Genomic DNA, 27,166 nt, shown 5'->3' on the forward strand with positions numbered 1-27,166 from the left:
CCTCACTGGTAACTGTGAGGGCTCTTGTCCACTCAGCTGCGAAACACAGTATATTACTTCCTTGTTTACATCTTATTAAAAACCCACAAAAGCCACAGAAACAGTCATGATGTGACAGCAGTCACAAACAGTTGGCCACTAAACTATTGACCTTGTAAACATTGCTTATATGAGTTTAGTTTTAGATACAACTGAGGTAAAGAGCTTGGATTAGCAACTTTGTCCAGAGGGCAGACATTTAATCCCTTGGATTATTCTTTTTGTCTGTGTCCTATACATACAAATAATGTATGGTTTATAGACACAACAGTTCAATTTAAAGGCCCTGCACATACTGTTGTTTTCAGTAATTCTTAATAGACCTCTGCTCAGGTTAAAAGATGGGCGAGCTGTCTGAAAATTATGTGAGACCACAACTAATACTAAATGATAAATTATTTGTCCTGCTCCGACAGGTGCAGCAAGGCAAACTCAGTAGTACATGTCACATGACAAGAAGATGTCCAATTAGCCATGTCCAAAACAAAACTTGAAAACCTGAAACAGACAAAAAAAACCACTCATTTAATTTTTAAAATTTATTATTGCAGGTATTCTGTTATGTACATGTTTATTTACAAAGTTATCCATGTGTTTTAATCTTATTTTGATACTTTTTGACAGCTGTATAGTAATCTCCTGATTTCTATATAAGTATGATTAGAAAATCCTATAAACAATCATAAAAAACAGGCTATAAAAAAAGAAATGGGACCATCTATCTTTGATACATGCAGGAGCAAGCTGATTTACATAGTTGAAAAATAAATACTATTGACAAATAGCATTCTATCAACTATATGCATTTAAACATTTGCCTTTGTCCACATGTAAAACATACCTCTAACATACACTCTAACATTTGTAGGGTGAACCTGACCTTTGCTTCATAATGTGAATCAAGTACATTTTGTTTTCAAATTAGGATTCTGTGTGGTACATGTTTAATTAGCTTCATTATCAGAGAAGTGCCATTTTGGGGATTAATGCAAAAAATATTTTGGAGCAAACACATTCACTGAGTACAACATGAGACACAAATCTGAAATGTAAGAAATATTGAAACTTTACAGGGTTTTTATGGTAGGAAAGGGACAAATATTATGGTGTTTTATATGCACAAACCTTTGTCAAAGCATTTCAAATGACTAAAAAACTCCAATGCACGTTACACACCCTTCCCTCCATTGAGAATGTGTAATTTTACACAATCCATGAATATTTAGATGTAGACTTCTTCCAATGTAACAAGCAATGTGCACTATGCGCAACACACAAAATGTGGCAAAGTTTTGCAGCATGGCAATGACTCTTTATACAAACAACAACTCATCTTTGAATGTCAGGTTAGAATCCATTACTGTGTATTGTTTTCAGACCTCTTGAAAATGTTCAAATAATGGCATGGAAAAAAAGTTTTATCATATAGAGATCACCCATTTACAAACTACAGCGCTGACATATTATCACCTTGTAAAGTTGTAATGTGTTTGCTACCCATTGCCAAATTACACAGTAGACAGGAAACATTGGATGCTGGTATCACCAAACGGCATATGATTAGCATGCCATTTTCTTAAGTCACTTTATGTGTTATTGACACATATTTTCGGCTTTTTGCATGTCATGTATAAAGAACGAGAAAGTCCGTATAGGCAGGACGATGAGGTGGACGGACGGCTCAAACAAACACATTCAACCATAAGATCGTGGTTTGTGTCTTAAGTGAATCCAAAAGTCAACATTCTTATTTTAACCCGAACCATGATCCTTTCCTAAACCTAACCAAATAGTTTTATTTTTACCAATATTCACTGTGTTTCTATTATTCACAAAACTGTGACCGTGCATTCGTATGCAACAAATGAGAACAGGAAGTTAAATGACACGCGAAAAGCTCAAAATGTGTAAACATGGCACAGAAAATGTCAGAGAAAAAGGGCATGCTATGTATACGCCTTTCCATGAGATCACATTAAATATTTATATTCATTTGGTGTGTCTGAACATATAATAACTTGAAGTCTAAGTATTCTTTCATACTGGAAGCACAATGTTATGGTTAGCATATTATTTTACTTGAAGCGTCCACTTCCAATAGTTATCTGTACGTAGCAATCCCAAGTCATACTAAGTAATTTTGTAAATGGGCGTAAAGTATTAGTATGAAAATACCTGAAAGTTACAAGGAGTCATGTTACAGTGTTAAAGGATTTCAGGATTTGAGCGATGTTTTCATGGATTTACTGGACTACACGAATGGCAAAAACTGGGAAAATAAGGTCCAGGTTAAAAATCTAGTTACAACTGTATTCTTTAAGTTCAAGCTAATGTAATTGGCTAAATTGTTGTGCTTCATATTGTACAGCTCACTGGTGCTTGGCTGTAACACTGTTTCAAGTTTGAACACTGAGAAAGGGTGTCAGCCTGAAATGAATAAACAATTTAATTGAAGTGCTGTTCTACTTGTGACTTTAACTGCCATGTTTCTCATAATGGCATTAGGATTAAATTCTCGACGTTCATGTAAATGTAGCCAGTAATAGGACAGATTTAAGAGCAAGCAAATTCACCAAAGAGCCACAACAAAAGCTCCCATCTGCTTATTAATTTTTAACTTATAGCATCTTGACTACAAAGTAAGTTGTTAACTACAAAAACTTAAAAGAAAATGAGAACTCAGGATAATGTGAAATAGACGAATGTCTTTTTTTTCTTCTTTTTTAGTTTTTTTAAACACAAATTCAGGACATGAATACAAAACAAGAGTTTTGTATTTTGACATGTAAAAAAACACCACCGCACGAGAACACCATCAACTTGGGACTGCTGGCAAAGCATCTGAGGCATTTGTTCTTCTGTTCAGCGTCTGGATTTCCACTGTGTTCACTTTCTCTGCACTCGAGCAGTCTTTGCGTTTGTTCTGGTCCAGCTCCTCTTCGTTCATGTCTGTGTTATTTGCTTATAAGTGCAGATGCTGTCACAACAAGTCAAGTGATAAGATGCTCGCTTTCCTACTACAACACCATCTTACCAATATCCACTGCTGTCAGTGAACCAACACTGATCTCATTAAGATGACCAGCAACACATCCTCTAGAAATATAAATATAAGTTCATCTTAACACTGCCTTATTTTGGTCCTTTTTTGTTTCTTCCTTTTACTTTTATTCATTGAGTGAAAAAAGCTCTTTTAGCTGTTCTCGTTCCACTCTGGCATAATGCTGACACTATGTACAGTGTGGTACTGGTGTGGCGATAGTGTACGTGGGATACCATGCGTATAGAGGTACTCATTTCCTTGTAGGCCAGCTGCTGGCGACTGGATCCCAGCCCCAGGACTGCACTGGCGGCCCAGAGTCTGGTGGGTCATGGAGCTCTGGTACATGGCGGCGTGGTGGCCGTCGCCCAGTTGCGGAGAGGCGTGGCCCCCGACCCCGCCAAGTCTGGACACCAGAGACCCTGAGGTGAAGTGAGCCGAGAAGTGCTGGTAGGGCAGCCGATCCATTGGCTGCATGGTGGTGACGGAGCAACTCCCATAGGGTGAAACGCTGGCCCAAGTGTTGCAGCTGATGTCCTCCAAACTGGGAACTGGCTCAGCACCCTGTGAGGCGCTGGCATACATGCAGGCCTGTCGCTGGCTGGATTCACTGCGGTAGGGCCCGCCAGCCAGGCCGAGGCTCTGGGCGTAGCCAACAGGACGGTAGTAATGGTCCTCCTCGCTGGACGAGCTCTCCAGATAGGCCTTCTTATAGCTGTGCTCACCTGAGTGGCAGTCATCTTCCACTGCAGATAGAATTACAGTTAAACAGTGTTACTCGAGTGTTTTCTTTTAGTTATGTGAACGAAAAATGTGCAGATGTCACTAACAATCCAGTCTTGAGATCGCTTTTGGTAGTCTTGCACTTGTCTAAGTCATGTGTCTTCATTTCATTGTACAAAACAACCATCCAGTTCTTTGCCAAAATGTTTAAGGATTTAACTAATTCCATGACTTTTCCCAGCATGAAAATTTTGAAATACCAAATTTCCCAAACAAATACTTCACTTCCACTATTTCCAAATGCTAACCATAAAAAACAGATGAACAATTGTTATAAAATATATTTACAAGCTTTAAAAAAATAAGCAGGCAATTCTTTAGTATTTTTTTTTGTGCTAATTAATTATTTTTCTTTTTATGAGCATGCTTAATGTAACTTGAAAGCTGGTATGCTTGTTCATTACCACATTTGTTTTGTATTTTACTTGTACAAAAAATGGTCTTTTTGCTCATAGTCCATTTTGGCATTTTTAGACTGATTTTGACATTAAATAATATCAATCAATCAATCAATCAATCAATCAATCAATCAATCAATCAATCAATCAATCAATCAATCAATCAAACTTTATTTATATAGGGCTTTTCATACATATAAATGCAACTCAAAGTGCTGAACATAGTAGAAGGTCATTAAAAATGTAAAACATATGTAACACTTACTTATCACTGTTATATGGCAGTGGTTCCTGAGAATTAGGACAAAACATGTCCGTGACATAAATCAGTTTTTTAAAATATGCATAATGTAATTTAAAAAACCGAACCGCAATCATTAACAGGACAAGGGTAGCAAAACAAAGTGTGTTTTGATGTTGTCTTACATTTTGTTTTTATTCTAGATGATATGATATGTGACCAGTGCCTACTAAAACCCGTGTCCGAAAGCATGTCTCATCACCCCCCAGTGCTTGAATAGTAATACAAAATTTCAATAAAAAAAATCAATATTATGTGTGAATAAAGTGGTATTTATTTCATAAACATTAAAAAATATATATTTTGAAATGTGTTAATGTACTTTCAGGTCAACTGAAAATGTTTTCTTTAACACCATCATACTTTTATAAATTGGGGGGAAAAAATCAGGAATAATTTAGTGCAGCTATAACAAAGCACTCCTTTTCCTTCCTTCTTGGTCTTCCTGATGGCATGACAAAATTTTAGCTCTGGGAAGTTTTTATTAATACTTTGTATTCCATAACTATTCACTAATATGCACATGTCACAACCATAGCATGTCAACTCCAAAATGACTAGAACATTCAACTCAACATTTGAGTTCAATTTTCTGCACTACAGCATTGATTTATATAGATTGGCCGGACCATGACCAACAGATGATAAACTAGATGGCTCCGATGAGAATCCTGTGTGATACAAGGAGAAATGTGCTAATTTGTCAACACTATTGGAAGTCAACATCAGCCATCACATTTTGTGTCTGATGGTGCTGATTTATGCCATTTTAGGGTCCATTTTTAGCATTTTAATGGTGTTTATACCAATAATATCACTTCCTATGCATTTGTATTGCTACTGCAGTTTCATGTGTTAAATTCAAACTAGTTGTGATATACAGTAGTGTACTTAAATATGTTTAAACCCTAACCCTAACGCCAAAGTTACGATTTAAACAATGCCATGATTTGGAAAGACTGAGCTGTTTTAGGATGAAGAAGAATATAAGTCTTTAAATAAGAATAACAGACTAATATCTTAGACATCAGGTTTGTTTGTGTTATACTCTTTTTTTGTGGAATAATGAATGGGAATTTCTATTTGAATGAATTGTGGACCCCCTGTTGAATATGTCGGACAAGCAGTCATTAGTAATGTTTTGATTTGAACTGTATTTCAGTGAATATCTACATGTAATTCAATTAGCTTTTGCACGGATATCAAGACTTTATTATACATTGTCCTTTTTTTTAGCCGTTTTTCAGGGAATGTCAGATGTTTTCTTCTTCTATTACAGAAAATGAGTTCAGAGGACATTTACAATTAGATTTTTCAAGCTGGAGATCATGTTATTGTTCCTGTCATTCTCATATGCCAGATTTTTTTGATTTTTTTTATAGTATTTCTTTGAAAAGGGCATCTGTTTTATTCCTTGAAGGATATTTGTTCAGACTAACACATTTCAAATGTTCATGTGTATTTTAATGCTTAAAAATGACACTGTTAAATCTGAGGGTTAAAGACAAATATAACGCATGCTACAATTTCAATTCTATTGATTAAATGTGGACTTCTTTGGCTTTAAAAATGTTATTTTATTAATTTCAAAACCTGTGCGCAGAATTAGGGGGACTGGGAAAACTGATGAGTGAAAATATTTCTGATAAGATAAAAAGTATTTTTATGTGTCTGATGGTGTTGACAAAAATGTACATACGTACAAATTACAATTTACATAAAAAATCTACTGCTGGGAGGCTGAACTGAAACATATTTAGATAGAGAATAAAATTTAACAAAAAAGTACTGATATCTTTTGGAAATTATCCAAATATTTTTTTGTAAATCGTATCTCAAGAATCACCGATGGGTCATTACTGACCACAATACCATGTACACATTTTGCTATGCTACAAAGGCAGCTAATACGACAACAGAACCACAGCGGTAACAACAGTGGATATGGATAGTGACTGCTGTCTTCTCGATGCATCAGAGTGTCCCATATTTGTCTCCTACCTTTCCTCTTGATGCAGTGGTACTCCTGGCCGTGCTCGTGTGGCAGCGGGTAGGAGCCCGACTGGGGCAGCATGTCCTGTGAGGTGCTGGTGACTCCGTTCTCACACTGGGAGTACTGGGAGCTCAGGGTGCTCGGGGTGGCCATGCCCTGGACCTCCCCACTGAACGGGCTCTGGCTGGAGCCCACTCTCTGGCGCACTGTGCTGCGAGGCACTACTGGATACTCCTTGGTGCTATGTGCAGGCACACAAAATTACAGCATTAGTTAGTTAAAGGCGTTAGTATTTAGTTAGTATTTTCTGCAGTTGATATAATTGTTTGTGAGCCCATGTGTGCTTCCATTTAGTAAGATATGGATAAATGGCACAACATTTGTTCTGATTGGTCTTAAGTACTGAAATCTGGTATGGACATACTTGGGGCAAGTATCTCACAGTACAACATTTTTTTTTAGATGACATAAAAAAAATCATGCTTTTATCAGTAGTCACAGTCAGCATTTGGGCAAAAATGAGAACATGTAATATTGTGTTCATTAAATGTCTTCCATATCCATTTTTTACACTTCATTTTTGCACATATCTTTAAAATTCAAGTTTTTATAAGTTCATAGGTACCAAATACTTGATTGTGCTGCTTGCTTGTGCTGTTTCTCAGATATAGCCATTTAATATCTTACTTTTACTATGTCTCCAAAGATAAGATATTGTATGATATGAAAAGTCACTTTTCAAATGATTAAAAAATGTCAGTTGCAGGCAAAGATGGGTTAAAAACAACAAGAATTATTTCTCTGCATTTCGATTCATCATGAGATCTGTTCTCACAGACAATCAGTCAGTCATCAGTGAATCACAGCCACTTAGGACACACAGAGAGACACTCCTCTGGGGGAAAAGCCTCCTCGGTGAAAACGCCAGCATGTATTTCACTCCTATTAATCCTCCAGATCCGTCAATACATCATTTTGCTACTTTTGCTTCTTTGATTTCAGGGTTCTCCTCGGTTGAAACAGTGACCTGGTTTTGCAATAAGCTCTCCCTTCAACATTGTAACCAAGAGCAGACGTGCATAGCTTACTGTACTCGGCAGGATTGGACAATGGCATGTGAGATTGATAGTGTGGTCTGGGCTTTCACCATTGCTCTGCGCATTTGCAAGTTTTGATAGGTGAAATGCATTTCACTCAAAACGTATTAAATTGTGGCACGCACCTACTTAAAGCAACTTAATGTGTGTCTGAGACAATCAAGCGTGTAATTTTTTAAAAAGTACTTGAAAGTAGAGAAATCGCTTTCCGGATTTCCAGGGATTTTTCTCCGCAGCATAAACTATGACATTAATCTGAGATGCTTGATTACAGAGTCTCAGACCAGCCACAGAATAAAGGTTATGGGAAGGAGGTAGGATTTTAGCGCCTTGTGGAAGAGCCAAAATAGCTTTTCCAGTTTTTCAGATTTGGGATTTCTACATGTGAATACACACAACGTTTGTAATGCTGCCCAAAGAGAAGGAGGGGGCAGGGTGGGCCGTGAGTTTCAAAACCAGATATTCTCCTTTGAAAATGTGTTTTCCACGCAGTACGGATGCATGCTCCATCCCTCATCTGGACTGAATAATGGAGAGAGAGAGCAATGTGGTCGTGCATTGGCTGCTGGACCAAGCCATACAACCAGTTCAACACACACACATACACACGCAGCAGACACATAAGCAGTTGGAACATCCTCGTAGAAAGAGCTGTGTGGAAGGGAGATGTTGCAGTTGTGTTTCAGAGGTTCTGCCAGATCAGCCATAAAAGTCTTGAGCATGAAAACTGGCAGAGGATCAAGAACTACACTTACATCACTGAAAATAACACTCACTGAAAATAACACTCATAACTGGCTTGCATTTGGGTGATTGAACGATTAAAGTGGGGCTTGTTAAGTGACAGTGTGACCAGGATGTCAGTAATCCAGGCAACATTTATCTGCTCATCTGACATCATTCACTTTGTCTCAGTGTTTCCACCTAAAGAAGCAGATCATAAGTGACAAATGAATGTGTACACATGCTCCAAAGTGAACACAAGTGATTCAAAAAACTTTTTCTCTACCTTTGCATTCTGGACATCCGATGCAGCTCCATATCATCACTCCCACGAAAGCCTTTTGCAAAGGGATTGTTCTCGATCTTCAACTGGGTTATCTAAAACAGAAAAAAAACAACAACACCTAATTAGTAACATATTTTGTAATGAAAGCCATTTGTTGTGCTGCTCGTGACACTTAACCACTTCTTCAGCTATGTAGTACTTTAAAAAGTTTAAAAGGCCCAAATTAAAACAAACACACACGTTGTTCTTCTTATCCTAAGAATAGCAGCTAATTAAAACCAAGAATTTGTAGAAAAGGCAATATAAATTAAACTAATCAATACGCTGAAATAATTGCCAACAGTTTTAATAATCAATTCATCATTGAGGAGTTGTTTCAATTAAAAAATGCTGTTTTTGAGCCTTTAAAATATGGAGATTGCCTGCTTTTCTCTGTTTTATATCTTTAACTGAATATGTTTGAGTTTTGGCCTGCCAAATAAGACATTTAAAGACATCACCTTGGATTTTGAGAAACTGCGATGCACGTTTTGCCCTATTCTGACATTTTATAGACCATACGATTAATCATTTAATCTAGAAAATAATCAGCAGATGAATTGATCATGAAAATAATCTTTCGTTGCAACATTTCAGTGTCTGTTCCACTCTCTATAGACAAGTGTTCTTCAGCTTGAGGCTCATATGATGACAGTATTACAACATGTTTTTCATACAGCTCAGTTTTGAAGGATTTTTGGATGCGTCCGACTGCTTACGAGTTACCCAAGAGGATGAAATCATAGATCACATTTCCAGAAACCTAAGATGCTTTTAGCAATCCTAAACTAAACAGTTCAATAAAAGCATGTCTAAATAAGACAGTTTTATTGCATCATTTGTAATGTTACATTTGACGGCCTCTGGCTAAACAGACAGATTCAAATAATGTGATTTATTGTGAGGACTTTTGTAAAAAAAAAAAAAAGTGGCTTTTGTAAATATTAAACAAACAAAAAAAAGTGCAGAGAAACACTCTGTTAATCCCAAAGAGGTTAAACACAATCCAGGGATATCCCTCTCATGAGCAGTGGTTTCTGGCAGGTAATTAGTTGGCAGCTCTTGTGTGCTTCCAGCTTTCTGACAAGACTGGAGGTTTGTCTGCACGCTGGCTGACACTCTCACCAAACCTTGTAAAATCTCTCGTGTGACACTTCGCTAGCTTCTTGTTAATACACGCAGCCTGGCAGTTCCATCCTTTTTTTAAAGTTAGGAATAAAAAAAAAGAAGTTCAGATTCCTGTTGCACTCTTTTTACCCTCTGTGGGCATTCCAGGAAGAAATTACAGTCAGACAAATAAATTACTCATTCCAAAGTGATAGCTGGAGAAAATAAAATTTTGGGGCTTCTGACTGGACAAAAAAAAAAAAATACAGAGCAAAGAATATGTATCCTCTTAAAAATAATTTGGGAGTACACTCAAGACAATCCCTTCACAGCTTCAAAGACGGCCCAGTTTTACTACACTGTGTCCAAGCTATGCTCATTAAAATAATGGAGGCCTACATAAACATATTTCCAGATGCTTTTGGCTATTTTAGCCTATAGAAGTGAAGTGCTTAAAATAAAATGTATTACATATAACTTAAATATAAGCTGTGCAGTTGTTAGCCACTAATTTTTCACTTTTTATTCTGGAAGAAAACACATTTTGGAAAAAAAAAATGTTTTAATTACAGCAGTGACAGGAAAGACCTGAAACCAGACACTTTTCATTAGCTGAGAGTCTAACAGGTGAATTGGACACATGCCTGCAGCACATATTGCTTTGGCAGATGTTTGACTGTTTGATTAGACAGTTGTGGTAAAAAAAAAGTGCCTGCAAATTCTGAAATGCTTGTTTTTGTGCAGGTCTGGAAAGCCCCAATAATTAGCCCGGGGTTACGATCTCAGCCCCCAATAACATGTTTGAAAATAATGAATGGCTTCTACAGCATGTCGGTCATTTGTGCTTCCTGTTCCCAGAAGCGCAGGAGACGTGTGATTGGCTGCAGGGACATTATGAGCTTTCGCCCCTCTCTCCCCATATTCCCTAAACTAAGAGCATATAGGCCTACATGCTTAAATGATGTTAAACAGACGCTGTTTACACATATCTGGATTCCCAAGATTTTTTCCTCCTAGAAATGGCTGCAGAATAAATATTGAGTTTTTATTTCTGTTTTAACAGCAAGTGAAGTGATAAACAAGTGGCCTCAAGAAATCACACATTCAGTTCACTCTAAATTAATGTTATTACAGGCTACCATTTCCCAAATTGTTGTGTGGAAAAAAAAACAAGGAAATCTTCCAGCTTTTACGCACATTAAATAAGCAATAACAGCGCAACAACTGAATTAATTATTCATTGACTTTACATTTTATTGCGCTGAACAGAACAGAAACCCCAGCGGACAAAAACATAGAAGCGGACCTTTATAACATTTATAAATGATGTTTAATGCATTATAATGTATTGTAATGTAATTTGACATAAAAATTAATCCAACCAATATTTCCTTTTAAAAATAAACTTTTTGTACACTTGCGCATCTGTCACCAACGAGCAAATGGTCATTTTAATAAATAGAATACATATAGCCTAGATAATAACCTAGAAATAATCTATTAATTTTTATTTATTGCAACTGTAAAAATAATCCAATAATATATAATTAGAGAAACATTTTAACCAAATAATTGGACAAACTATATCAAAGTATTCAGAAAGTAGCAGCTGTTCGGTTGTATGACCAACTATTATTTATTTAAATCACTAATAACGAACTAAACCTTTTACTATTAATTATTAATATAATTGTGCGTTGTGTTAGTTTCTGTTGTTATTAGGTTTAATGAGGTGCTGCTGGGGTTTATCGGCTTTATCTACAGCTTGTCTCGCTCTACAAAGCGCTGCAGGCCTGGAAGTTGGAAAAAGTCTCCTGAGGTCAGACGTCGTCTCGTCGGGTATCTGAAGTTTTCTCTCGTCTGTCAGTGGCTCAATGTGATATCAGAGAGTTTCAGCTGACAGTGACAAGGCTTTACTTTAACCTCAACAGAGAACAGCGCCTTTCATTTTCCTTACTGCAAGTCAGCAGAGCCAGTCTGCAGAGTGCGTAAAATGGACAACATTCAAATGGACCTTTGTATGCGTAAAACAGTATTTATCTTTTTGAAGTTTAAACGGGAAAATCTAATTACCACGTGTATGCATGGAATAATACTGATAATTACATATTTTTTTTAGTTTGATAGGGAAATTGTGCCTTTACATAATAATGCATTTTGCGCAAGATATTGTTTGTTTTTCTGCAACATTTGTCCTTGTTTGACACGTTTGGTTATAGTCATAGTTAAACTTAAATCGCCCCATAAAATACGTCTTAAATGTAAAGTTGCTCTTTACAGACTGCAATAAAAAATAATTTAAAAAAAGGCCCATGCAGGACTTACCTTATGGTTCTGATAGGACGTGACCGCAATGAAAGCTGTCTCTGGGAAGACGTGCGTGCAGAAGGCCGTGTTTTTGGATCCGAAGCCGTTATTCTCATCAGCCTTCACTATGTGGATCCTCGGCTGATATTTGTGCATCGAGTTTAGGATGATCTGCAAAAAAGTAAAGTCTAGCATTAGATACTTAGCCTACATGTCACGACAGAAAAAACACCCTTTCTAAAAATAAAATGTGCACAAGAGACAGAAATAGCAGCTCCGAAGAAAACCTCAAGTTAGACTGTGTGAGTGACAACAGTTTGGAGCAGTTTATAATGTAAACAACACGGAAACTTCCCCTTTAATCCTTTTTTGGCTGCTTGAATCAAAACTTTATTTTTGTTGCTCTGGAAGTTACAGTTATTGTTACTCATGTGTAGCCACATTTGCTGCAATGCCTGCATTCTCACAATGTTTAATCCCAGCACTTTATCATTACTACATAGGGCTCAATGATCATTTACCTTTCAATATGGACAAATCATGATACACGATTAAACCGTCAAAATCGATAAAAACAATTAAATACTAGCTCATACAAAAAAATCTGATGTATGCATGAATGCATACATTTTCCCCCCTCATAATTTCACTTGAAACTGTTTTGTTCATTTTGCACTAAATGTATCATTTAACTGAGAAAATATTTAGAACTTTTAATTTGTCATGTATTTCATTTACACAGAAATATACAAAAAATACTAAGTGGTAATTTCATACAGCCTGGCTTATTTATTTATTGATTAACCAGTCTCATGCATTATTTCCAAGCCCTATTATATCATCTATGAAAATAAAAAGGAAACATAGTCTATACAAGATATAGGTGAGCATAATGATAGAGATAAATAAAGGGTGGTAATTTGATGCAGATTTTTTTTGGGCATAACCTGTGCAGAAATTCAGACATTAGAGGGGAAAAATCTAGTCTTGGTAGTTCGACCACAATTCTAAAAAAAGTTGTGACACTGTGCAAAACAAAAATCAAAACAGAATGCATCAAATTCAGTGTATTAAGGATATATGTATTGTATATACATATCTCTAAAAGAAAGTTTCCCAATTCAAGCCTATCTTGTCTTTGTACTGTATTCAACTGAATGTAGGTCACAAAGGATTTTTAAATCATTGCATTATTATGTTTTTCAAAGTATCCAACATTTTTGGAGTCAGGGTTAAACTTTGGCCAACTTCATTAACCTCACACAGGCCCAACAGATTCAATTAAGATGACGTGTTTCAGTAAAAAAAAAAAAAAGTATAACTATACTTTTTTGGACACATGACTTAAAGGTAAAACGTTATTGCACTACATAATGGAATGAAAATTTTATTGCTTTCATAAATAGGCCTATTCCAGATAAAATTGGGCCACGTGCGCTCTTATTTTGTTAAGATAGCTTACTCATAAATCTCTCTGATAACTTCTACTCCAGCCAAAACTGAAACACTACTTAAATTGTTTTGAAACTCTTAACTCATTACTGTATGTTTTCAGATATACTCACTGTATTATAATTACTGCAGTACTGTGATTACATGAGCAGACCCAGCAAAGTTATAGGACAATATGAGCATGTCCCCTCAAACCTGACTAACCTAGTTTATGCTAAGTGATGACTACTACCCGTGGCTAGCTTGGCGACATTAAGACGCGGTCCGCACAGCTGAACTTGAGCCTTGAACTTCTCTTTTGAGGCCCTCTCATCCGTGGGTCTTAAGTCTAATTGTTTTGACGGACCAGGGAGTCATGGTCATAAGCCTCGAGCAAATCTAATGGTTTTTATTTTCATCAGATCCACTTACATTTAAAGATTGAAGAAAAGGGGGCTTTTTTCCTCCACCCTCCTCTTAACTCCCCCCTCTTTTTTTTATTTACATCCACCTACCCCCACATTTCTGTCCCATAGGCATTCCTCCTATCTGTTATCTTAAAGCTTGTTTTTGTACCTGCCTTTCACTGCCAGCATGAGAAGAGACGAGGGAATGCCCCCAGGCATCCCATAGCATTAAACAGACATAACCCCCAAGTCCTTTCTTAGAGCCGAGTGAACCATAGAGGATGCATACATGATACAATAATAATCCATTATCAATTTCCAGTTCTTGCAATGGGCAGAAACTGGCTGCTATATACGTTGTAGATGCAAAAAATGATTTAATGGAAGCTAGTGACCTTGTGAAGATAATATCATCTGAGTGTATCACTGTGGTTGGATAAGCAGGCTGTTGAAGAGTGGATGACTTGCAGATGGAAACTCAGCTTTTGCAAATTTTACAATCGACCATAAATAAAAGTATTTGCAGTAAAAGGGGTTTTAGGGTTGCATACTTGGATCTCAGGCTGGGAGAAATAAAATGTTGCTGTTTTCCATGCTAGATTTGTTTTGATTTCAATATTTCAGAGTAGGGTTGTATTCCTGTGCTGTGAAGTCATGTCATTATGCAAATGAAAAAAAAAAACCACATATCCCAACTATCAAGCAGCACAACCATTCTGTTTGGATTTGTAAATGAGGCTCAATGGAAGAGCTTTTTTAAAAAAATGATTTGAACACAGTGTAGAGAAAAAGTGGGTTAATCAAAACATTTTCCCATGCATGCATTCATTAAAGGCTTACTTGAGGTCTGCAGAGAAGCGTCCAAGATTGGACAAACCACAACAACAATCCCATCAATGCAACTTTGTCATTCACATGGTTTTAGGAGCTAAAAATGTCTGCCACTGAGACACATTAGAAGTTGCATGGAAACATCTAAATGCACGTTTAACCCTGGGATATAGCATGGTCCACTGGCTGTGGGTTCCCAAAGTCCAGTATGTGTGTTAGTAGGGGGGGTTGTGGGGGTAGCTGTGGACCACCCACTGGGGCCCCAGCGCACGCCTCGTCTCCCTGGCCCAGCCGCTGCCCTGCCTGGGTCCCTGTATCTCTGCCCCCCCTTCCAGCCTCTGGATGATAGTATTTAATGATAGTGAGGGATCACTTTGGGTCTCGAGCCGCTGCCCTTTGCTTTCAAGTTCCACCACATCAGAGAGTTTCCCCGAGCCTCGGGATCAGCAGGCTTTGTACACCATCATCTATTGCTCATCGCACACTGCCATTCAAATATAAACAGTGCGATCCTCACACTCCACCCTCCTCGCCAAAACATGTGTGGGAAGACAGGGAGACGAGTGCGGGAGCAAATTGAGGAGGGGGGAGATGAATAACACTGAGGAATATTCCAGGAGTTGAGAGCAAGATCAAAGAAAAGACTGCAGCTTTGTACAAAACTTGAGACAAAAACAAATGATTTTTAGGAATTCAAATACAGAGAGAAAGTAGCACTATGGTGCAGTGATTGAAGAGGTACTTAGCAGAGGTGGGACTCACTCATTGTTTTCTAAGTCTCAAGTCTTTGCACTCAAGTTACAAGTCAAGACTGACAAGTCCCAAGTCAAGTCCCAAGTCCTGAACCTCGAGTATTGTGTCTTAACAAGTCTTAATGTGCTCTTCAGTAAATGTGATGCCATTTTAACAACAGAGTAATATATTACATTTGCAAAAGTATTATGAATACTTTCCACTAAATTAGATTAACAATTTGCTACTTATAATGTGAACACCCCTTTAATGCACTTTGGATGTCCAAATGGTGCTCTGTAAATAAACTTGCCTTGACTGTTAAAATTGTTTTATCTATTTTTTTAAAAACAAATTTGTTAAAATTAGTGCAACTGAGCTTTTTCATAAAAAAGTAGTGCTGACATTGCATTTTCATAGCATGTAGCATGGTTGGGGGGATGGTATTAAGTATTTTCAAGTCAAAAGCCTCAAGTCCAAGTGAAGTCATGAGTCATTGCTGTTAAAGTTCAAGTCAAGTCTTTTTTATATTTGTCAAGTCCTGTCTAAGGTCATCACATTTGTGACTCAAACCTATATCTTAAGATATAAGCAATATGTAAATATAGAGCCCAACTGATTTTAGCAGCAGATATTGGCCTATCACAGACATGTTGGTACATTGTCCCACATGACAGTTTATTTTTATAGAACATATAATGGAGACAACAATGCTAGGACTTAAATAGAAATTGTTGTTCGCTGTACATTTTATATTTATGTATTTAAGTGCTCAGCAATTGACTGACAATTAATATACAAAATCATTTAACAAAATCATTTTTTTACTTATTTCTTTTTTAAATCACCAGCAATTTATAGATACTGAACACAGAAGGCTAATGCTGTTTTTTAAGCTATTTAATTTATTTGAATTCATTCTTTTTTTTCTCAGTTTTCATTTTTTGAACTGGCTGTATAATGTATATTCATGTATAATAATGTTAAATATTCTTTAATATAGTTATTTGTTTAAGAAAGCAGCCTTCTGAATACGTCTATTTTCACACCAGCTCAATAATGCACTGTATTAGCCACCATATAGGTACTATATGCTCTGAAATTGGTATCTCAAAAATCCCATGCTGGTCAGGCTCTAAAAATACTTAAATCAAATCAAATTAAATTAACAGAAACTGTATGTGCACCATTACATACAGTATGACATTGAAACATCCTATTGTGTCATTTTGTGCAGAGATACATAGATACTAAATGATGCCCCTGTCAAGCTTCTCTCTCTGCATTAATAAAGCTGCAAAACAAGATTCAAAACAACAATTATCAAGCTGTTGATGTATCACTCGTGTGTGTCTAATTATCAGACATGTGTACAAGAAAAACGACCGCTCAGGCACATCCTTAATTAGTTTATTCTACATCAGCAATGTGTTTTGGGGTCTCATGTCTCACTGCTAGTAATTATAAATCATCTACAAGTTATTTCAACCAGCTGGACCAACAAGCCGATGGAATACATTTCTGGCCAGCCACCAGCGTTTCATTTATGAATCCCAGGGTGCTGTCTCCCAGCACGAAACAGGGTGAGCCAGGAACCACTGCAACCAATCAAAAATGCACTTTAACCCAAAATTTACAACACCGCTCACATTCCGACAGAGCTCCAGTTTCATTTCACCAGCTGGGCTTTGGCAGGGCCACAACCACTATAGGTGCCATGTGGATAGATAGTGGTGTGTGTGTGTGTGTGTGTGTGTGTGTAGAAATACATATGCATATCATCAACAAACTGAGTACATGTAGCTACACTGATATCTATCTTCATCCAGTTGGAAATTAAATATGATCACAATAAGATAATGTTTTAACTTCTTTAGCCTCTTCATGACATATTTATGGAAAGCAACATAAACACACATTTTCCTCATCCCTGACTTCAGATTTGAATCTGATCCATTTTAACACCTCTAATCAGCTTTAACACTTGTAATAATTTCAAACTTAATTCAAGTTTCTTGTGTTTTTCCACGTAATTTAACTCCTTAGCACCGGAATAGCTATTGATGTTACTTCTGCCAACCTCATGATTGTGTTTTTCTTTAATGGCTGGGCCCATTAGTAAGACAGCTAATTGTGTAACTTTTCCGTTTCTACAACAAGACATCTAATTTGGCCTCAGTGTGCCCATCAACTGAGCATTTTATGAAAAATCTGACACCAACAACCCCATTTGTTGATGAAGTAAGTGATGTTTGTGTTTTGAGTAAGACAGAAATCACAAAAGCCCGGAGGCCAGATAGTGAGTGTAGAATAATGAGGAGTTAGAGTTAGGAAATGGGTACCATACAGTCCCTAACTGGTGAGGGGGGTGGAGGGGCAATTGCCTCTTTCCTTTTTCCTGAAAAAAAAAAGAAAGAAAGAAAATGCCTAACGACTCCCCTCTACTTATGTAAGCCGACTTCCAGGAGGTCTGCAACTTTAATGCATCTAGGGGGTGCTGTAATAAACCTGGGCAACGAAAAGTACCAAAGAGGACGCTGGAACCAAATATGTTATTGTACTTTACCATCAACAATGCCAAAGAGTCTAAATTAATTTAATTGCAGTACTTTTTATATAGTTTTTAAAAGGTTAAACTTAAACAAATTAACTTTGTCAAAGCATTTATTCACATATTTCTCTGAGAGAAGAATATGAGAGGCTCTATTTGTTGTTTTTATACTTAATTGCCATAAAATGTAGTTAGTTTTAATACTTCGATTAAACGTTTGATTACATTTTTTGTTTTTGCAGGTAATCCAATATCCTGTTCTTTTAAGTAAGTTTCTTTGTATTTAATTGTGTTTTCAAAAAGTAATTACTAACAAGAAAATGTTGCATTTATGAAATAACACATTAATGATTTAAAAAAAAAATTAAGAACAATTTCAAGTCATGTAAAAACTTAAAACTCTTATTTGCAATACATGTTTTACTTTGCAGCACCAGCAAATATAGCTTAGCAAGGAAACTCCACAAACATAATAAACTCCTGTATTTAAATTCTCTGCCTTCCTTCCTCAGCCTATGCTTTGCAAAGGTAGAATTGTTTAAGAACAGAGGAGGTTTGAAAGATCAACATTTAAAGGAGCAGAAAACGAACACAAAAAGTAGGAAAACTTTACAGCGTCAGTGAGTTTATGGAGCCTGGTGCTGGAGAAGTGGAGGAGTGACTGAAACTTGGTCTGTTAAAATTTTAAAGTAGATTTAACAGACAACATTCAGCCTTAATGGTGCCTAATCATGCAAATCACTGTTTTTACAAGCAAGTGGAGGGTGGGCCTTTATATCTTTTTTGTGTTTTAAATCATGACCTTTAAACTCTGAGGTGCAAGTGTTGTGTACATAAATGGTCATTAAAATCTGTGGGCAAGACAAAACCAGCTAAAAACTTTAAACCTGAAAATTAAACTTAAAACTTGTTTTTTTTTAAGTGTACAACTTTAAAAAAAACCCCTCTAGATAATAATAAGTAGTGGATAACAAATTATTACAATTATCATTATTATTATTGTTATCATTATTATTATCTATAATATTTAAAAAGTCATACAGTGGTTGTATGAGTCTTAAAGACATGATTTTTCTAGTTTATCTGGGTGATTTAAAAAATACAAATCCATAACGAGTTTTACAGTTAAACAGGAAAGGAAAAAAAAATCAAAACTCAAAGTCCATCTGTGGAAACCAGCACTTATATTGTAAAATAAAAATAATGATGAGTAGTAAGGAACGACCGGTGCGTCTTAAAGTGACGCTCTTCCCTGCAAAAGTGCCACTGAGCCAAACACCAGGCGAGAAATATAAATTCCCTGGACTTAAATCAATGCAGCATCAACTTATTACAGCATCCACAGGCATGTGGTTAAATAGAATATATAAATAAATATATATGATAGGCCTAGGCACCTACGTGTCCGAACGGGTCCAGGTGGTTGTTGGTCAGTTTCATCTTCTGGAAGGAAACGAGCTGCCTCATCCAGTGCGCCCCCGTGGCGGGAGAGTCCGGGTGAACGTAGAGCCTGCCGGGCATGGCGGGCTCTGCCTTCCCAGTCACAGACCTGGATCACAGAAACACATTCACACTTTAAACTGACAGCCATATGCCAGCTATCAAGTATATGAAGGCGCTAAAGTAGTCAGACGTGACATTTAATGGAAATAGTGTTAATTAGAACCCAGCAGTTTAGGCTCACAATAATAATAATAATAATAATAATAATAATAATAATAACAATAACAATAACAATAACAATAACAATAATAATAATAATAATAATAATTATTATTATTATTATATATTTATTTAAATAAATCAGACTGATAATTGCATCATATTTTAGAGAATAAAAGAATAAATAGAAATAAGGGGGAGAAAACACCAATTAGTAGGACCCCATTTCCAAGATTTTAGGCAGTGAAAATTTGCTTAAAAAAAATCACCCAAACTTTTTACGCACTTGGCCCAAACGCGGAGCCCACCACGCTGTTCACGCGCTGGTCAAAACTTTGCATTAGGGCTCCTTTAAGTTAAATTATACTTTGAGGAGTTGGCTTTGGATGGTCAGGGGTCAGATTAGAGCTGGTAGACATTGTTTTCTAACATCCTCAGATCAAGAGGAGAATTAGTTCCAGGGCATGCTTTGGACAGGTCATTATCGGCAGTATTGGCATGTGATTATCCTCTATAAGTATCCTCTCATAGAAACGCGCTGACCCAAACCAAACATTCCTGACCAAGGTTAGAGAGATCGACATGACACTAAACAAATAGCTATGTTTATGTCCTCACTGTGAAAGACAGCCTTGTTGCAAAGCCCGTATATAACTATAGGAAAAGTCATCAACATCCATTCAGCAGCCCCGGCAGAAACATTTCTCCCTGCTGACAACATTTCTTGGCAAGCCTTAGAAAATACACAGTTCATAATTCTCTAGGAATTAATATGTTCACTTCCGATTCTCATCCATCAGGACAACAGTGTAAAATTTCCTGTTGGAATATATTCCAGAGGGAGTAGTAGCGACCCCCAAAACAACAACAACAATTATTGTGAAAAGTCCTGTGGGTAAAACTAAAGTTTATCCTCAAAGGAAAATTAAAGAATTTGTTTTTACGTGTTATATTTTACTTACCATTTATTATCGGCGAATTTGTACCGATGGTCGTCTGCAGGAACAACATCCATCAGGAGAATATATTTAGTTTTGGGGTTTAATCCTGTGACCTTCACTTTGAAGCTGGGGAACATCCGCCTGTAAAGGACAAAACACATTTTATGGAGCTTTATTGTATTTTCTTTCAAACTGTGGAAAAAGAGAAAGCAGGAAAAAAATAGACTGTGGTGCGTTTTTGTGCTCTGTAGAGGAAAAATTCACATCCAGTTTTAGCCATTTTAAAACGGGCACAAGCATGCGCTAGAAACTTTTACAGAATGAAAACAAACTCTTTTGACGCTTTTTTTTAAATTATTCCAATTTGCCAACTAAATTATAACAGTCAGTTCACGGTTTAAAATGTCAAATACATGTGCGTAATTTGGTTTGGAGAGATACTCTTCAGGACCTGCGCATTATCAAACCATTTTTCACTGTGGGCCAGATTCTTTTCTTTTTTTTTCCAAGATCCGTTTAGTAAATCATTGGGATATTTGGTAGCTGTCATATTGTAGAAAAACACACAATGTTAGTAAGTCTGAGCAGTCCCGCGAGTTAAAGGGAAGGGCAGAGCTGCTGTGTAACATCATTCCACGCCAAAGAAACACGAGAGAAATGACTGACGGGGATATAATGGAGACTTTATGCAGCTGTGTGAAAACAACCGCCCTGTGCACGACTTTAAATATTCATCATGGATAATACCTGCATGTGAGTCAGCGTGAGCACACACCAGCAGTCATCATGCATATATGCACGTTCACACTCTGCACACGAGCGCTGTTTTGACTGGATGCAGTCTGAGGGCAACTGTGGAGCTGACAGCGAGACACATGTACAGGCCCTGCAGAACACGCTGCTGTAAAAGTGTTGTCACGCAAGAAGTGTCTGCGTACAATCACACGTACACACACTAAAACACAGGGCCGGTTCTAGCACATTGGCTGCCCTAGGCGATATGGAGATTTTGCGCCCCCCCCGAACCACATCCATTCCATGTATTCATTCTGATATAGGTACACTATGTTATATGTATTATGCTGTACACTAATATTTGATACATGAACTAAAGCAAGGTAATGGTCTCAGAACATTTTTATTTTTAGAAACTTTGGAACTTTACCAACAACAACTGAATTGAAAATACGAATAAATAAATAAGAATACACAGATCTTCATCAAATTAAGAATGGCAAAGATTGAAAATAAATAAAACTGCATCGTCATGACGAGTGACGACACCCATGCACGTATCATATTTTATATAATATAATATTACATTTTCATTCGAAATATGGGTTGGGGCATGTTCATTTAATTCAATGAGGGTTTTATTGCCCATGCTTTTTAAAAAATGTTTCGTTAATCAATGTTGTTAAAACAAAGATGTATGCTTAAGGGCGCCACAAGGGGGCGCCCCCTGCCAATTTGGCGCCCTAGGCAGCCGCCTTGGTGGCCTGTAGGAATAACCGGCCCTGCTAAAACATATGCTCCTAAAATGAGATTATTATCACTGAATGTAAAGAAATGTTGATTCAGACTCAGCAGGATTTGACACCGGAGGACATTTTTGTCCATTTGCTCTCTCAGGCTTATTGGTCGATGGTATTGCATTTCCCCAACAGGGCCACCCAGACTAAAATGTAGGCTATATGCGCTAAAGCGTCCACCAGATGCTCTGTGTTTTCTCTGTGGTTTCTTACAGTGTCGATTTCAAAAATACCCACGCAAGGAAAATTCCAGCCGGGCCTGTAGGCTATACTGCACTTTAATTTTAGGCACACATATAATTCATATAAAATAATTTGTTTGGGGAGCCTCATCAGCCAAAGAAAAAGTCAATATTGTTTTGCTTTTTGTCATTATAATGATAAATATTTTTTTTATCTTACCTTCCGGCTTTGGTGATGATCATCTCCGTCCCCACCTCGTCAAACTTCGTCCAGAGTTCCCTCTCGTGCAGGTAGACTTTTATTCCCTCCATTCCCTTTCAAAATAAAACAACTTAGTGCCCAAAGTGCGCACAGGACTGCTATGATAACAAAAAATTCATGCAATATTTACGCAGAGTTGTCAAACATGGTTTTGAGGCCTATTGCGTTTGTGAAATAGCTTGTTGTCAAAAACTTCTATTTTCTTCTGACAAAGAGGGAATCATAAATTCCAGTAATATAGGCGATATATATATCAATTTAAAGAGGCATATACTAAATATTAACAATAAATAATGGAGGTTCATTGTAACCCCACTAGTAATTGAAGGCATAGTCTTAAACCGGTTGGGCCTTTGAACCAGCATACACATTTACAAACATTATAGGCTACAGTATAATAAGTCCAGAGTTCATGTTTGACAATTAATATATTTTCTTACATAATTTATCAGTCTATTAAGTCATGAAATACATTTTAAAAAAAAGTAAAACTTTTCTGAGCATTCACTTCTCCAATAAATGTAATAAAATCAGTTTGTTTATGACAAATACGTAGACGGACTAAATATTAAATTTAAAAAAAGTTGTATCTGTAGTAATATATCAACATAAATATAGGCCAAGTTAGAATAAGTTAAAATTTGTAGAATGACTGCAGACATTTTCTTTAGGATTTCATCTCTATTTTAGCACCCAAAACAACATACTAGTACTTGTTCGGACGGACATGTTGGCCAATACACACATTTCATTTTTACGCAGTGAACGTGACCCGCAGCCTGCAGCAGTGAGAGTGAGTGAGGCCTACAGTCTGACTGATACTGACCTGCTGGATGTAAGTTGTCTGTGATGACGGGGATTTGCTTGAGGTCCCGTTCTGTTTCTCTGATTTATTATCGCTCTGTAATTCCCTTGAATCCGAGCCACCAGGAGAGTTTTGAAGGGCAAAAGTCTCCTCTTGGTCCGCCATGACCGGAGCTCCGTAAACTACTGGAAGACCCAAACAGAAATGTCAGTGTGTGGGACAGGGACAGCCATGGTCTCATAAAAAATATGTCCCTCATGCAAATAACTGAAAATCATTATAAGCGTTGTTGGTATAAGTTTATATATCCTGACACAGTTATACTTTATTTTGTCCCTCTATAATTAAAGTTATCGTTTTTGGAAGTCCCGTGTGCTATACAGGCTGATGCATACAGCATTAAAAATGTAAACAGGCTTAAAGAATTAAAAAACAACAACAACATATTAACACACCAAGTTGATTTAAAACTCAAGATTTTGAGAGTAAAAGCACACGTATTGAATCTATATCACATTTCAGTTTAAATAAGCTGAAGCTATAAAAGTATACAAGTAAATGTATACAATCTTGTCATTAATATAGTCTATGTTTTTGGCAATTAACATATATTTAAACAAGTTGGGACATTCTAAAGTATTCCAAACATTTAAAGTCTGATAGGTTACTTATTTTGAAAGAATAATGCTGGACATTGAAGAAGCCCCGAGGACCCCCCTCTCCTTTAGCGAACACTATGCATGTCCCCCAAACAAAAGACATGAGCGTTATTGTTGCACTGCGACATGCTGATGTCCAGAATACAATAAAAACTGCTAAAAGACAAACCGCTACACTCATCCTGTGTCACTTCTGCAGAGAGCTGCGACCCCTGCAAGACAGAGGAGCAACCAGGAATACACGTAGCCAGATCAGAGCGAGATCAGCTTACCTAAAAAACAAAAACACGTCGTGGGAGAGAGTTTGACACGGCGCTGGCACAGCACAGAAACACCGTCTTTAAAATGTTCAATGTCCAGTCCCCAAATCAGATAATCCAGGCGATTTGCTCGATGAAGCTGCACAGAATCTCCATGAACCCTTCTCTTTCTCTCTCTCTCCTCTCTCAGTTAGTCCCAGATTTCCTCCAAAGCTGATCCGCGACCGTGGAGATCCTCTCGGTGACAGCTACAAGGCGCTGCTTCGGTGCCTAATTGTGCATTTTACAGCCGAAAAGCTGTTTTGTGAAGCGAGCCCGCTGATAGCACCTAGCACTAAACTGTAGCCGAGTCCCAGAGGAGCAGGTCCGTCACCTCCTTCTCCCCTCCTCTCTCTCCCAGTCTCTGCCTTGTCAATCCTACGTCTCCCCCTCTCTCTCTCCCTCTCGCTCGCTCGCTCTCTTGCGCGCGCTCCCTCTCCAAACCCTACACTGCGCATCAATGACCAACCGTGCGAAGCGGAAGTGGAGTCCGCGACGTAGATCGGGTGGGGTGGGGGGCAGTCTGCGCTGGAATAGCATTGGTTTATACACCAAATAATAATTCCTTCCAGCCCCCCACCCCTGGTTCTCTGCTAACCCTCTCCTTAATCCCAGTCTGGTAGAAGGAATCCATTTGATATTTGCTCTTTCATGCGCCATTACGCGCAGCCTCTTCTTCAGTCTCCAGAGGATGTGGGGATCAAGTTTATTAAGCATAATCGATATTTGATAGATGCATCATCAGATAGTGTAGGTCAACATGCTGTCTCTGCTATATGATGATGATTAATTGATTAATCGACCACATGTTTTGCCTGTAGTAGCTACTATTAGTGTCTGGGTAATTACCAGTGAACGCACAATAGTTAGTCTCTGCATTTCCCAGCACAGAACAGCTTCTTACGACTGAGAACACGAGGCTAAAAACACGCAAATAGATCAAGAATTGGACCTCCACAGAAAACAAACAATCAACAAAAATCTCCACAAGCCTGGGGTTGCCAGGTTGTTTTTAGGCTTGTGGCTTCACATTTCAAGATCACAGCAAAACATATGGAGCCATGTTTGCATTGAGAGCGCGTGTAAAACAAGCCAGCAGGCGCATATTTAGCTGACCTTATAGTGACAGATATCAGGATAATAGGTAATTCACTGCAGAAATAGTCATTTTTTAGTTTTGCATACGTTTTGAAAAAAAAAATGGATCAGAAAAACATCCTTGGTAGGTTGAAATGTTACCATTGCAAATTACTTTATAATTGTCTTGTGTTCTTGAAATGTCATTTTAAATTAGATTTGTTGCACATATTTGGAAACAACATGCCTAACACAGTCTGTATTTTTTTTGGAGAAAGACAGGAACAATATGGCAACACATGTCAACAGTTGACATTTTTTGCAGTGTGCGCGTTCAATGTCTCATTTGCATTTTCGGCTGTTATCTGATTACGCACGCGCCCACACAGTCAGTTTCCCCATCATTTGGTGAGATACAGACACACAGCGTGAGGCGCATGTTTGTCCATTAGCAAGCTGTCAATTGCAACACTTCTTGAGTAGATATGACTAAAAAGCGGAGTAATGATGCATCAGTAGCATAAGAGCCTGGTGTTGAAAACAGGGTGTGGAAGTATTGCTATACAATTTCATTCAAAAACATCCGTCTATTACTGAGTATATTTTAGATGTTGAGGATACATATGACATAACTTTTGTAAAACAGCTTTCTCCAGGAAAGAGTACATTTTAACAGCAACATCTTAAGTATTGCATACAGTTATTTGGATGTCTGGAGAATTCACCCGGAAGCTTTATATTGCAAATGTTTGTCTTATCAAAATCTTATGAAAAAACCACACTTACTAAAGAGCTGAACGGAAATGAATCCACATGGGCTCTGAATTAATTCTCACACAACATTTTTCCAAAGTTTTACAAATTTTGCTCTCTTTTGCACACCCTCCCACACACACTCACACGCACGCAGCTGCACACACTGCTCTGAAGGACTTCCGAATGGCACGCTTCTCCATTACTGTGTCAACACAAATAACGGAGGCTTTTGCAGAACTTGGGCAAGACTACAGAGCGCCACTTTATTGCACTAATGTTGTTTTCAGAGTGTAAATATGTCCAGAATAATAGCTGAAAATTGGCCACGTATCCTCGAACACAAAGGTGGTCGTAGCTACAATGGGTTTTACATTACAGCGTTATTGCATGATGACCAAGATAAACCTAATTGTGGTTTAAAGAAAAAAAGAAAAGAAAATTATCGACAGAGGACAGATAATGTGGTATTTTTAAGAGAAAAAAAACAAAGGAGCGATAAAAGAAAAAAGATAAACCATCACATCAACAATTTAAAAAAAGGAAGTGCAGTTTGTGTCGATACAAATTAAATGAGATATTAGACTCAAGTGTCAGGTCAGTTTAATGTAAAGGTCAATATAAGTTTAGAGTTTCCTCTACAAGTTATATAACATATTGGAAGTTAAGACGAACCCACATTTATTTACAATAATCAGTTTAATGTACATTGATTTAGCCCAGAAAGTGTACATCAATATGCGCTCTGTACAATCAGTGTCGTTCTAATTGTTTTTCTTGGTACCGTTGTAGCCTTATTCTGAGTGACATCAAAACTCGTGGAGGTGAGACATTGTATTCATCTACATTAAGTTTTGGAGGAAGAATAACTAATAAAAACTCAAATTGCCATATAGAAAAAGTAAAAAAGAACACCTCCTGCTCACCAA

The 27,166-nt window shown here is 37.4% G+C and overlaps 1 protein-coding gene across 1 annotated transcript; it reads right to left on the bottom strand.

The window, feature by feature from the left end:
* Window positions 1–2,236: 2,236 nt before the first annotated feature.
* tbx5a (T-box transcription factor 5a) lies at window positions 2,237–23,614 on the bottom strand. The gene is made up of 8 exons (XM_059358184.1): window positions 23,471–23,614; window positions 22,603–22,697; window positions 20,690–20,809; window positions 19,467–19,614; window positions 12,132–12,284; window positions 8,661–8,752; window positions 6,563–6,795; window positions 2,237–3,825 (listed from the first exon to the last, which is right to left on the bottom strand). Exons 1-8 carry the CDS (start codon window positions 23,612–23,614, stop codon window positions 3,233–3,235), a joined length of 1,578 nt encoding a protein of 525 aa, XP_059214167.1. The 3' UTR covers window positions 2,237–3,232.
* Window positions 23,615–27,166: the final 3,552 nt, after the last annotated feature.

Source organism: Centropristis striata, chromosome 19, assembly GCF_030273125.1.
Source record: "Centropristis striata isolate RG_2023a ecotype Rhode Island chromosome 19, C.striata_1.0, whole genome shotgun sequence".
In the NCBI taxonomy this organism is placed as follows: domain Eukaryota; kingdom Metazoa; phylum Chordata; class Actinopteri; order Perciformes; family Serranidae; genus Centropristis; species Centropristis striata.